Raw genomic sequence first — 14617 nt, 5'->3', positions numbered from 1 at the left:
GTGATTACGAGGTAAAATGGCCCTGGAAAGGTACCTAAAATGTAAAGAGGTCACTGGACATACAAGAAAGTTGCCAGATGGACAAGGAGGGACAAGAAGGCAGGCAGAAGCCTCAAAACAGCATAGTACTCAGAGAACTGCAAGTATGTGACATCTCTGAAACTTAAGGGGAAGGGAGAAGAGGACGGAGAGGCAGAGAAGAGCCAGATCATGTCTTTATCTGAAATGCAGTCTGCTCAGAAGAAGAGCTGTCTGCTGAAGGGCTGGCAGATTTAAATATCTGAAAGGCTGGCAGATTTTTAAAAATTAGTCCAGTTCTAGGGAACAGGAAGAGTGGAAGATACAGGGAAGCAGATTTCAAAATAAAAGAGAATGTTCTAATAACGAATGATTACATAAATAGACTGTCTTGATAACTCTTTACTACTAGAAGTGTTTAGGTAAACAGTCTGATCTACTTGTGATGCTATGTAAAGAGCATCATTAAACCCTTTCCAACTCCACGGGAATATAAAGAGGCAGAAAAAAACATCACTTACCAATTCTACACCAATTACTCCTGCACCAATGACAACCATCTTTTCCGGAACTTTTTTTAAAGACAAAGCACCTGTAGATGACACTATTGTATCTTCGTCAATCTATAATATGAAAAAGAAAAGAAAAGACACTAAGTCACTTATTTGTTTTGACCTATTTATGACTTCTATCCGTTTACTCATTTTTATCAAAACCCATTAAAACTGCTTGCCTGAAATTTTATCATTCAGCATTTCAAACCAAAATGGTCAATTTTAACTTCACACTGAATTCAAATATATCTTAATATAAAGTGTTCTATTTCTGGTCAAGATCACTGCGGAATAAAGACGGGCCAATTTCCTAAAGCTGAATGACTGTCAGCATATAGTACTTCAGTCAGAAATCTCTCAAAGTCTATATACAGCATAAAGTAGTTTATAAAATACATTTCTGAAGGAAGGGTGTGAGAGCTATAAAACGTGTAAATACCGTAATTCCAGGAAAAGGAGAAACTTCTGAACCTGTGGCTATAAGAATGTTCTTTGTGTCAATAACTTGAGTGCTGCCATCGGCTTTCGTAGCGGTGACCTGAGTTTTCCCAGTTATCTTTCCATAGCCATTCACATGAACAACCTTAATAAAGTAATGTTTATAAATTCACAAAGTTTAAAATGATTTTTTGGATAAACAAATACGATTAGTAAGAAAAAAACTGTTAAATACTTTACAATACAAAATGCTGCCTTCCTTAGTAATGCTATACATGGAGCAGCAAAGATTTTGTTTTATGTATCAGGGAAGTCATTTCAGGTTAACATGCTGTTTTAAATTAAATAAATATCCCCCAGCAGCCAAGCTCTAACAGCATCACTGTCAGCGTAAAGCAATGTTCTATGTGAATATAAAATAAAGCAAAAATCTGAACATTAAACACACTGACCTTATTCTGTTTGAATAAGTGGGCAATTCCACCCGTTAAAGCTTTTACTGCATTATTCTTCTGCTCCATCATCTTCTCTAAATTCAAGCGAACTTCAGACACTATAATTTGTTAAATAAATCTTTAGTCCTTGGCTAAATTCCTGAAGCAATGTGTGATTATTTTTCACAAATCAAGGTCTGAAAAATTAACCTAATGCCTACAGAACTGTACAAAAGACAATATTAAAATGTTTTAATTTAGTAACTGATATAGTAATTGTAGTGGACAACAGGCCAAAAGCATCCTATCACAGTAACAGAATCTACCATACCCTGTAAAAAGTCTACCTTCAGGAAAAACAAAGCCCAAAATAAAACATTATACCCCACTGTGACAACGTATTCTCCAAACACCTTATGATGATTAACAGTCTGGAAGAGATTTAAGTAATAAAGTAAACCATCACTGGAAATTTTAAATAAAAGGAAATGCTCAATTTCATGAAACAAAAACTACTGAAAATACACATCTGAAAACTTCAAATACAGAAGCTTAGTATAAAAGAGTTTAATCAACTAGATTTTAATCATTCATTTAACTCAGAAGAGAACTCTGAAGCAACAGTAAGATAAAGAAGCTCAACTCAATAGAACTTCAGAAGAGTATCTTAGAAATCAGCTCATGCAACTAACACGTATCTTAGAGAAGAGGAAACAGCCCCTGACAGATTTGATTAACTATGGTTACAGAACTAGAACATCAAGTTTTGCCTACAATGCAGGTCTCTGACTAACCCTGTCTCTTCTTTCTTTGGTGGATAAGCACAGATGGTTTTGATTCAACTTGACATCTAGTTTAATGTATTTGCTTTAATGTCTATACGTCACCCCTATACCTATCAGTCTGCCTACACTACAGACCCATCTTTCAGAAACCTACTGCTACAAAGAAACAGATGAAGGAAAATTAACACCTCTCACCCCTACCCTGCCAAGGTGTGTTTTGGCCCTTCCTAGAACAGACTACCCTCATGGACGGTTCTGCCAACAATACTTGGGAGAGAAAGGATGAAATTAAAACAGCCCATAAAGAATGGCAGAAGATACAACATACCACATTAAAATGTTACCAAGTGTCCTTTCCCACTATGCACGTCCCTCCCTCTCTCCCTGCATCTCCTTCCACCACCACCAACTTAGGCAGACCTGCCTTCCTTCACCGGTATCTGCCCATTGCACTCAGGAATCCGGTGCCCCTTAGTGATCTCTAGGTTTCAGGGAATGAAAACTGACTCCACACACACACTCAAGTTGGCAAAGGAACAGATGTCACAGTAGAAATATGAAGTTAAGCCTTCTTTCTTAAATAAATGTCTCCACATTTTTTAGATTTTTTCTTACTCTTTCCTCACTAAACATATTACACACTCATTAGACACACGTAAGTCCTTAACCAGAAGACTTAAAGTTAAGTGATAACATTGCTGAATATGAAAGATATACATACTTTCAATTCCCCTAGATGCAAAATCTTTTCCATGGGCCAAATGGTAATAATGAGAGTTATTTAATAAAGCCTAAAGGAAATAAAAAGACTAAATTATCAAACATTCAGACTATATATAATCAAAAAACACTTATGAAATGACATTCTCTACATGAAATAGTACATAGGACTGTACCAATTCAGTTTCTGTTCTTATGTAATGAATCTAAGACAAACAATAACGACTTAAACATTCAACAAAAAAGAATGAGAAACAAAACATCTTTTTTTAAAGATTTGCATTCTTTTTTATTGACATCTACTCAGTTTACAATGTTTTATCAATTTCTGGTGTCCAGCATGTTTCAGTCCTACAAATACACACCTATTTTCCTTTTCATATTCTTTTTCATTATAGGTCACTACAAGATATTGAGTATAGTTCCTGTGCTATACAGAATGAATTTGTTAAAAACATCTTTACTTTTTTCTTTGAAAGCAAAAGATTAAGTACACACTTCAGAACAGCAGGTGAAAAAGGCAGTCACGTTTTCACACATAAAGGGCTTAAAAGAAGAATTTACCACCTATTATCTGTTTCACTGAAAGGAAAGCTAGAGAAAAAAATGGAACATCAGAGACTGTTTGAATGGAAAGGCTAGGCATTCTGAGACAAGAAGTTATTTCAGGAATGTATGGCAGACTGGTGACAGTCTTACCAAGGAAAAACATACATTTTTTTAAAATCATCTATGGGTTATTTTTTTTTATAACTGTATTAGCTTAATTAGCTTAATATTCTGATCTCAATGTAACCTTCTAGTTGGTGGCTAATGAAAAGATTTCTGCACTGTATAAAACATATGCTCACCTTAGAAGGAATACAACCAACATTCAAGCATGTTCCACCAAGTGTTTCATTTTTCTCAACGCAGACTGTCTACAACCAAAAAATACATTATTTACTGCATTATAACCTGAATTGTTTCAGTTCACTAAAATTCCAAATGTATCTGTCTTAATTGTACAAAGCACACTACTCCAGCTGTGTTTGTGAAAATGAGATACAGATTCCTTTATAATTTATTATTTGAATAATACTAACCCCAAAGTGAATTACCCTAAAAGATTTAACAACCAAATACATACTTTTAATTCTATTATTGTATCTTCCAAAGTGTGATTAGAAGCCAAAACGAAAAGTACTGGGGGGAGGGAAAAAATAATGACTTTTCTTTCCATTTCATGAAAATACTTCAACCGAATAACCCTCAATCTTCATTAGTCTCAGGCCTAAATATAATTTATAGAATTAAAAAATTAGTTTCCATTATTAATAAGCAGCAAAGTATTTTGTAACTATGATCAACTCTTCCCAAATGAAAATGAATCAACACCTAATGTGAATCTAAACCTTACCCTGAAGCCTAACTGGGCAGCTTTAATAGCAGCGACATATCCTCCAGGACCAGAGCCTATCACTGTTACATCAGCATCAACTGCAATAAAAGCACATCGATATAAAACAGTAAATTACTTAATACTGACCCAAAACAGTAACTTTGAAAAACAAACAAAAAAAACTCTTGCATTTTAAACCTCCAAGAATGTGCAAGTAACCAGCATTTTTTACACAGTACTTTTTATTCCTAGGTACCTGATGCTCTTTGCTGTACCCGAAAGCAGCTCAGGACAGGCATTTAGTGACACGTCTATACACAGGAAAGAGCCTGAGCTCTGGGATGTGACATACCTGGCTTCAAATCTCAGCTCTTGCCACTTAGCTCTGTGACCACGGGACTTAATTTTTCTGTCATTTACTGGCTTAAATGACTGACGTTAGGGTTAGATAAATTAATTTCGTATAATACCTTGGTACTCTCAACAGATTTAAGGCTGCTTACACCCCTTTCAGGTACTCAACTGCTAAGATATCAGGGGAAGAAAATCTGCTTCCCTCTAACACATGGCAAATACCTTTTGGACTGTATTTGAATAAAGATAAACTGTGTAGTTTAAGATAACAGGCTAAACAGAACATTTGATGAGCTATTCTGGACATTTATCATATAAAGACAAGAAACTGAAAATTAACTTTGATTAGCAGCTTTAGGAATACAATAATTATGATACAAATGTAAAAATAAGTCCAAGGTATTCCCACTCGCAATTCAACATTAAATAAAGCAACAATAACTGTTAAGAGTTAGAGAAGCCTCCTTTCTCCTTCCCCTCCACTGTTCTTACAACCTCAGTTACTCCAGCATTTAGCAGTTTATAACACACTTTCACATATACTATTGTGGGAGACTAGGTTCTTGCCTCACACAGGAAGAACTCAAGAGCAAGGCACAGTAAAGTGAAGGGAAGTTTATTCAGAGACGTATTTCACAGGAAGCAGGGTCTGTCTCACTCAGAAGGGTAAACAGCTTAGGAGATACACACTCCATAGGCAGAATGTGGGCCACCTCAGGTGAGAGGGAGAGAGGCTGAGAGGTGTGGGAGTGTGTACTTTAAAGCAGAAGTAGACGCACACTCCATAGACAGAGTGCGGGCCTTCTCGGAAGGTGAGAGAGAGAGCGAGGTGTGGAGTTATTACATTTTATGGGCTCAATAATTTCATATCCTAATGAGTAGGAAGATTATTCCAACTACTTTGGGGAAGGGGTGAGAATTTCCAGGAAACACCACCAACCCCCTTTTTGCCCTTTTATGGTCAGCCTAGGAACTGTCACGCGCCTGTGGGTGTGCCAGGAGGCTCAAGGTCTACTGAAAGTCAGATCTTCCGCCATCTTGGTCCTAACCAGTGTGTCCTGTCCTCAGCTGCTGTGTCATTCCTTCAATGGTTGTGCCCTGCCCCCTTTCCGCCCACTTCACTGTCACGTTTGAGTCTCAGGACTTCCTATGAGAAGGTAAGGACTGCATACACCTGACATTCTACAGATAAAAAACACTAAGTTCAGAGAGGTCAATTACGTTGCCCAAGGTCATCTGGCTACTATGCGGCAGAGACAAAATTAACTTTCTGTCTCTCCTTCCAGTGGTCTTTCCATTATTCAATACTTCTCCATTCCTCAATTTAAAACTATCCCGGAGAGCAATAATCAAGCTTTCTAATTACCAGCTATCTGACCTTCGGTGCGTAATTTAACCTGCTTCACTTTCAGATTCCTCATCTGCAAAATAAAGAGCACAAAAAACCTATCTGGGGTCATAATACAGAATAAACAATGTATGTAAATGGCTTAACATAGTACCTGGAACGTACATAAGTATTCGCTATATAATAACTACATGCTGACCTACAAAGACGGCAATTTTAACTTATCACCCCCTCACTGACAAAACACAAATGCAACTGTAGTATCATTCAAAAGACCTTTGCTGGCCTGAACAGAATCACAGAAGTTTTGTGTTGGAAGACAACTAACAAGTTATCCAACCCAGTTATCCACAAAGTCTAAGAATCTTCCTACTGAATAAACCAAAGTACTGGTTATATCAGTTCTCCTTGGTTACACCACGTGATAATTGAGAATACTCGATACGTGAAAAAATACAGCTAGTCCAATTCATGATGAAACTACTGCTTCAATTTCTACTGATCCATTTGTGCTTTTTGGCTGCACTGCTTGGTTCACTCATTCATGTTCAGAATTAAGTATATAATAAAATGCATTTCTATTTTCAAACCTTGAACCAAATGATGACCTAAACAGTATCCCTTAATTTGGGTTCTAATTTTTAATTTCACAGTAATATAAGTAAAAGCTACAAAATGGGTTCCTTTGCTGAATTTTTAACACCTTTTTAGATTAGATTTACTCAATAAATCTGTATATTATAAACACAGAAAAGCAAAAAAACTTGTATTTTATTTCCCAATTTACTATGTAATCTTAGATCTTTTTAAATAGTATTTAAAAAATATCAGAAAAAAGTTCACTTTGCACTGACGATACTGGACGTACCATGCCGTCAGAATCCCACTAACGTGCTAGGAAACACAAAGATGAAGGGAAAAAAGTCTTCATCTAAAAATTTGTCAGCTGCAAGTATAGGAGGCTATGATCCAGTGCAAAGCTTCAAAAATAAGCCATTATTTAGGAGAAATATACCAATGTCTACAACTTACTTTGAAATGCATCAAAAAAGTAAGATGAATGGATGGATACGTATGTGGAGAACAGGTAAGTCACAATTAAGATGGTAAAATATGAAGAATCTATGGGTGTTCCATGTAAAATTCTTGCCAATTTCTAAATGTCTGCAATTTTTCACGATAACATATTAGAAACATAAACCAGGTAGCTCTCACCTTTACCCAAGGCTGCCTGCAAGTGAAAGTTTACAACACGTGATTCTGACTCACCATCTCCTTGTCAAGAAGCATTACTTAATTTGGTTCCCATACATATTTTTAAAAATTAGGATACAGTAAAGTAGTTAAACATACATTTACTTAGGGACATCTCATGGAAAATTTTACAAAATTAGCATCAGCCTTTAAAAATGAAAAAGAAAAACTGAAAAGAATATACCAATTGATAGCATAAGAGAAGGATGACTAAGCAAAAATGGCAAAAGACAGCTGGATAGCTGTCTGCATTTCAGGTGGCAATAAAATACTGGGAGAAATCTATCAGGTTCATACTTAAAAAAATCCTGGGGTACAATGAGAGGTGACTGACTCAATCAGTCAATGCCATGAAATACACTGAAAAAGTAAGAAAAAGTGCTCTGAAAGTTACTCTAAATCTGTTACTTAAACCATTATAGGGAAAATAAGGACACCACATTACTAAGGCTGCCACTGAAATAAAGGTGTTGGGTTACAAATCAATTGTAATCATCAAATTATACAACATTAAGAAGTTAGCCTGCAATAGTATCTGCCACTTGGGTAACTTACTACAGGCCAGGCAGTGAGCTAAATGCTTCTCGTTGTCTTATTTAAGCCTCAGGACATCTCAGTTACACGGTTATTACTGTCACCTGACAGGGAAGGAAAAAATAAGGCCGAGGGTAACTAAATAACTTGCATAAGGTTGCACATCTAGTAAGTGATCCAGCCAGGATTCAAACCAAGTTCTTGAGATTCAAAAGCCTATGCTCCTACACAACCATGCCTTCCAATCACTTGGAAGATCCCACACTCTCCAGGGCAATCAGGAATTCCAAGTAAGATAGCAAGAAGGTCTCCAGTATCAGAATGAAATCTAATGTTCATGAATGCCTACCCTATGAGGAAATCATCACTGCCTTCAAAAACTTTACATTATAGTTAGGGAAAATAGGCACATATCAAAATGGACATAAACCAAGATTATTTTTAGAAAGAAAAAAAAAGGGAATAGGGAAAGAAACACCCTAAGGCAATAATCATTAATTACCAAATTCACTAAATGAGTATAAGAGCTGTTTGGTAAGGTTTATTTGTCGTTGTCTTGTTGGGGGGTAGGGGTGGTGTTTAAAATTAACAATAGCCTTAATCTTCAGTCTGTTTCCGTAGTCACACCCTATACTTGTGATCACCAAAAACTGCTCGGCTTCTAAAATCTTCAATCACTTTCTCATCATAACCGTACAACCTCCTAGTTGATAAGGAAAGAGAAACACAGTAAAAGAAGAAAGGATCTGAAGTAAAACAAAGACTTCAAAAATGAGCTCTACCATCTCTTAAATTCTTGGGCAAATTATTTAAATCTCTCTGGGCTTTGACCCAACACAGGGATAATAGTGATGGTAATATCTACACCCCAGGGTTGAGAGGTCAGAGATGAAGTATGTCAAGACCCTGGGAGGATGCCAGGTGCATACTAGGCACACGATAAATGCTGCTTCTCTCAGATCCACCTCCAAACTTCAGTCCTGCAGCCTCCAGTTCATTCCCAGCCTCCATAATTCCCCCACACTGCTAGCCCCGCTAAAACCCAATTCAGACCTCATTCTCTTGCCCTTCATTGGTTTCTCTGTCTCTTTTTATGGTCCAAGTTCCCAAACACATCATCCAAATCTCTTTAGTAACGATTTCTCCAGCCTCATCTCCCACCACATTCTGCCCACCCCACCAATACCAGGCAGCAATAATGCAGCACCAAATTTTGCTGGTCCATCCATGCACATTCTGTCCCATCTCCCTAGAAAGAAATGCTGCAGCGTGCATTTCACATTGCAGACACTATTCTAAGCTCCTGGGCTACCTATAAATAAATGACAGAGCCCTGGTTCCTGTAGTCTAATGAGAAAGAAAAAGCATTACAACAAAAATGCCAATCTGCAACCAGAATGAGCTTTAAAAACAAATTTGATCATCTCACGCCCCTGCTTAAAACACTTCAGTGACTTCCAACTTCCCTTAAAAAAAAGAATCAGGGTCTTTCACAATCTGGATCTCCAACACATTTCAGTTACACGGGCCCTTTTCAAGCTCCTCAAATGCACTACCCTCCTTCTCACACGAAATATCCCCAAAGGCCGTTCCTTCTACCTGGAACACTTCTGCCCAAACCCACTCCCACCTCAACCCTTTTCAGATATCAACATCATTTCCTTAGGAAAGTGCCCGTGACCATTCCCAACCGTGTATAGATTTCATAGCTCCCTATGCTTAGTCTGTGGAGTCCTTGTCACAATTCTGTTCACTGAATGTTTATCTTTCCCAAATGTACTGTAAGCTATAAAGCTGCATCTTGTCTGGCTTGTTCACTGCTGCATCCCAGCAACTAGCCCAATAACTAGCACACAGTAGAAATTCCGTATTTGTTGAAATAATGAATGAATAAATGAATGTAGTAAGTGTGACTAGTGAAGTGCTGTAAGTCCACTCCTGTCTTGAAATGGATCGTATCAACAACACCACACAATACTTTTCAAATCGTGATGAACTTGGTGCATATTCAAACATCTCCCAGATGCTGTAACAGGGACTGTATCATAATAAGCTTCGAACTCCTCAAGCTGGTCAGCCAATGCTCATCTAAGGAAGCAGGCCAAACAGAAACGGGATCAAGAGTCTAAGCTCTAGAGTCAGAAGACTTTTACCAGCTCTGTCGTTTCCTGGCTAACCTCTCTCGATTCAGCTCCTCCATTTACAAAATGGATAAAATAGTAGCTCACACCTTGCAGGATGGCCACTAGGACTAAAGGCTGTGCCTGAGACAGAGTAAGCCCTCAGTGCATCAGTTACTGTTACTGTTGCTGGGTACTTAACTGTGTACCAGACACCACACTGGACGCTTGTGATGGAGCATTAATTACAATAGATGTGGTTCCAGGGTTCATTTATTCAATAAATATGTATCGAGTACCCACTGTACCACTGTCAGTGCTAAACAGTCACAGACCTGGCCCTAAAGAAGTGTGCATTCTTGAGGAAAAGACAGCCACTAATTACCTGCCTCAGATGAATATAAATATGTATAGAAAATGCTTGTTATTTTGTCGAAAGACTTCACACACTGCACCTGCACAGGTACCAAGGGATTTATACTCTACTAGATGTCAAGGATCACTAAAATGTTTGATTCATGAGTGCTCAGTTATCCTTGCTCCACTACAATCTAAGCTCCTGCTCAGGGACTGCCTGGCAAACAGAAGGTACTGAATAAATATTTGTTGAATACATAATACCACAGGTGTAGAATTAGCCATGAAGTCTTTAATTGTAGGTTTTGGAAATGAAAATCTAGTATTTCTCCTGTTGAGTTGAGACAAGTAAGTAATATTCCCATTTAACAAAAGAGACAATATGCCTTATAGCTCAATAAAGCTGGGGGAACAGGGGGACAAAGGGTATAATGGGTCCAACTTTTTCTCTTATCATCAAATTAGTATTTTTTAAAGGACTTGACCTGCTCAAATCCAGAATAAATCCCCCATTGTTAGTCATTAGTGACCAGAATCCTCCTACTCTTTCTTCCAGGAATAAAATATGCAAAATGATAATAGTTTGACAACAGCTTAAGGATACAGGATAAAATTATTTCACATGCAGAGAGACTCATGGCCACAGTTCCCCCCAGCTAAAGGTTTCTACAATGAAGGTTTAAGACATGTGCAACTTTACTTATGATTATATGGGCAAATCCAGTAAATGTCAAAATAGATCATTTCAAATAATCAATAGCCTTCATACTGGGAGGCCAAAATATCTTACTATAAATCCATTAACTTCCTATTTTAAATACCTTAAAAAACACAAATCCTTTAGAAACTTCAAAAATAGAAAAAGGTATAATGAAGAAAATATCCATAATCCATAGCATCCTTTCAGGGTATATCTTTCTCGTCTTTAAAGTGTGCTTCTCGGGGGTGGGTATAGCTCAGTGGTAAAGCGCGTGCCTAGCATACACGAGGTCCTGGATTCAACACCCAGTATCTCCATCAAAAAAAAAAAAAAAAAAGTAAACCTAATTACCTCCCCCCAGAAAATTAATTAATTAACTAATTAATTAAAGCATGCTTCTCTAAGCCCATCAAGATTTCCATTTAGCACGCAAAAGTCATCTCACCATTCCAAAAAGTGTTAAGCAACTAACACACTCAATCTTACCCAGTGGACAGAAGTAACTTTTTAAGTTCAAACTTACAAAATCTCTGCCTTGCTCAAAACCCTTCAGTGGTTCCGCATCACACCTCGAGTAAATCCTGGCCTGGCTCCTAAACCCTCCATGATCTGATCCCTGCCTACCTCTCTGATTTTACACTCTAGGGGTCTCTGCTCCAGCTACACCAGCCTTCTTGCAATTCCTTAAACCTCACAAGCTAATTCTCATCTCAGACCCTTCTCACTGCTGTTTCCTTCTGCCTAAAATAAACTTTTCACTCCCTCACTTCACTCAGGCCCCTGCGTAGAGAAGTCCTGCCACCCTACCTAAAACAGCCTCCTCTCCTCCCAATTACCAGGTTTAATTTGCAGTCACTTCCCAAAATATCTCCCTGTTACTTGTGTACTGCTTGTCTTTTACCACCGGGCTCTAGGTTCCAAAAGAGCAGGGCTCTGCCTTGTTCACCACCTGGAACACATTAGCTGCTCAATCAGCATTTAAGTGAATGAATATGTGAACAAGTGAATTCTACGGCTGCTTACTTTATTATTAGTTATTCTAATATTCACTTGCTTTTACATTTCAACACAAAGGAAATATGAGCTATTTTGAGGAAAAACTTTCATTGAATACTTACTTGGTTGATCTGCATAAGTTCTCAGCGGCACTGCAGAAACTCCTTGCAGACCATGAGATATTCGACTGAAATGGCCTCTCTGAAAGAAAGAAAATGTTTCTATTATGCAAAATAAAAATTCAAAACATAAAACTACTGAAGGTCCATGAAAACAATGATTTTAGGCAAATGAAGCAAGCAATGATTATTAATGTATCTTCCACTGCCACACAGGTTACATTAGCAATTTCTCCTCTTCCATAACAATCAACTTGCCACACTTATTACTATGAATATCCAACAAACCATCTCATATTTAACCTAACTAAAAAATGTTACTCAATGGTGCTAAGTTTTCTTAAATTTTCAGTAAGCATGGCTAGGTTTTTAGTGCCAAGAATCATTTTAATGTCGTAATTAAAACTTTCAAAGCTCTAGCTTAAGTAGTCGAATAATCTGCACTATGATAGTCCTTTCACACGTAATTATTGTTTCCTAACTCAACTCTACCATGTACAATCTATGAAGATGAGACAAGATACCTCAGGAAAATGCAAAGTGATGTACTCGTATTCAAGAGCTACTACAGTTTTACAAACTGCACCATAATCTCCACAACAATCTCTAAAAATGGATGGCTACTATTTCAAACTAAGACAGTGAGGCACAGAGAAACAGAGCAAATAGCAGGTAAACAGAAGGCAGTGACAAAACCTACACTGATCGAGTTAACTTTATCCATTCCAACGCAATTCTTGCACCTAAGGTCAAGACAGCAGACCAAAGCACAGCAGACTAGATGTCAGTCCTGAGCTTTAGTCCTAGCTCCGCTTTTCACTAAAAGTATGACTTCTAGCATGTGACATTAACTTTGGGGAACACAGGCAACTCATCTTTGGAACAAAGAGTTGGATCGCTGTTATTATTCCTAAGGCCTCCATCAGTATAGTATCCTGCCACAATCCCACATACATACAATCTGGCTGTAACTGATACGTAGATGAAAAGGTAAAGCTGTCTTGACGATAAGCCGCTACAATTAAAAATACAAGCTTCTAAGAGGGAAGTCAACGGACACTAGCTTATAGCTGCAAACACCGAAGGCACCTTTGAGGATTTGCTAGGGCTACTTGTTAGGGCTGACTCGGTCTAGGGCTTTCAAGCGCTGGCCCCAAGGTTACCTGCCCACTACGGACAGGCCACGCAGGGGCCGGGATGAGAAGTAGGAAAAGGTGTGAAGAGTCGACCATACAGGGCAAGGGCGACTCAACTTCCTCCAAGCTGGAAAGGACTCCGTGGGACCCCCAGGTCCCACGGCCCAGGCTTGGAGGGGGCTGTGAGTGACTGCTGACCATCACACAACCGGCGGGGCCTCTCCGCAGCCCAGGCCTCCGCCTCGGAGCCGCCGCCGGGGCTGAGCCGGTTCAGGGGCGGAGCCGCAGGTGGTCCAGGCCTGGCCGCCGGCCTCTCCCACCCGCACCAGTCAGGCCGCACCCCGGACGCCGTCAGCGGCCTCTCTGTGCCTCTGGCTCAGCACGACTCCACCCAGTCTGCCCCCACCTTGGCCAAAGAAGAGTACACGCGACTCCAGCTCTGCATCTCGCCGCTAGACTTTCCTTTCCGCCAAGGTTTTCACCTCCGCTCACCGTCGCCGCAGCCTCGCCAAGGTCTCCCCGCCCTGCGCATGCACAAGCGCGGCTTACGTCATTGGTCAGGAGCAACGCGATTGGCCTGCGCGGTGCCGGGCTGCCAGGCTCGGCGTCGTACACTGTCGTAAAGAGCGTAGTGCTTTGTGGCAGCGAGGATAGAGGGACCATTTTACGGGTAGTAGAGTGTCCGGAATTGCAGTGTGACATTAACCCTTGGAAAACGAAATAAATAAAACTGTTGTTGGCTTAATGCACGCTACAGAAAGTAAACCTTCACAAGTTCTTGATTGTGCTAGGCTGAGGAATCTCAGCATTTTCCAGGCATTGTCCTTAACTGTATGAAGGATTACGAGTATTTCCACTTCTTGGATGAGGCCCTGAGAGGTTAAACAATACCCTCAAGGCCTCCCAAGGGATAGGTAACTGCAGCCCCAGGTCAAAGCCTTTTGTCTTAATTATTACTTTATAATCTCTCCCTGGGATCAAATGCCGTATGAGAGATGGGGTCACAGACTTAATCACTAGCATCGTGCTCAAAGTAACTAAGCTAACTGGCAGTATGTAGAAAACACCTTCTACCTCCTCAGTTAAGAAACACACCTCCCTGTTAGAGCACATTAGAATGGGTGGGATGGTGGACGAAATTAGAGGTTTTTATAAGAGACACTGAAAAACACTGTCTTCAAGATTGAGCACGGAGGCTTAACTTCTGGTTCTTGCTTTGCTTTTTGACTATACAGTATGAATAAAACTTATTCTACATTTCTTGTAAGTTTACTGCCTAGGCACCATGCTGGGCTCCGTGGATTTAAATACTAATTAGAAATTACTCCTTAACCAGCTAAGCTGTTTTAGGGGAGAAGATATGAATGAT

The 14617-nt window shown here is 39.2% G+C and overlaps 1 protein-coding gene across 2 annotated transcripts in view; it reads right to left on the bottom strand.

Annotated features, from left to right (window-relative positions):
* The window catches only part of DLD (dihydrolipoamide dehydrogenase), a 34636-nt gene extending 20842 nt beyond the window's left edge, over positions 1 to 13794 (bottom strand). For both annotated transcript variants that reach the window (XM_031454685.2, XM_031454684.2), the window contains exons 1-8: positions 13655 to 13794; positions 12116 to 12194; positions 4349 to 4428; positions 3801 to 3869; positions 2951 to 3020; positions 1463 to 1563; positions 1012 to 1155; positions 540 to 641 (exon numbers count right to left, since the gene is read on the bottom strand). In XM_031454685.2, the coding sequence (XP_031310545.1) occupies positions 540 to 641; positions 1012 to 1155; positions 1463 to 1563; positions 2951 to 3020; positions 3801 to 3869; positions 4349 to 4428; positions 12116 to 12194; positions 13655 to 13693 (684 nt within the window). In that variant the 5' untranslated portion in view covers positions 13694 to 13794. The remainder of the gene's footprint in view (positions 1 to 539; positions 642 to 1011; positions 1156 to 1462; positions 1564 to 2950; positions 3021 to 3800; positions 3870 to 4348; positions 4429 to 12115; positions 12195 to 13654) is intronic.
* Positions 13795 to 14617: the final 823 nt, after the last annotated feature.

The sequence above is a fragment of the Camelus dromedarius genome, chromosome 7 (assembly GCF_036321535.1).
Source record: "Camelus dromedarius isolate mCamDro1 chromosome 7, mCamDro1.pat, whole genome shotgun sequence".
NCBI lineage: Eukaryota > Metazoa > Chordata > Mammalia > Artiodactyla > Camelidae > Camelus > Camelus dromedarius.
This window is presented reverse-complemented; position numbering and strand designations above follow the sequence as displayed.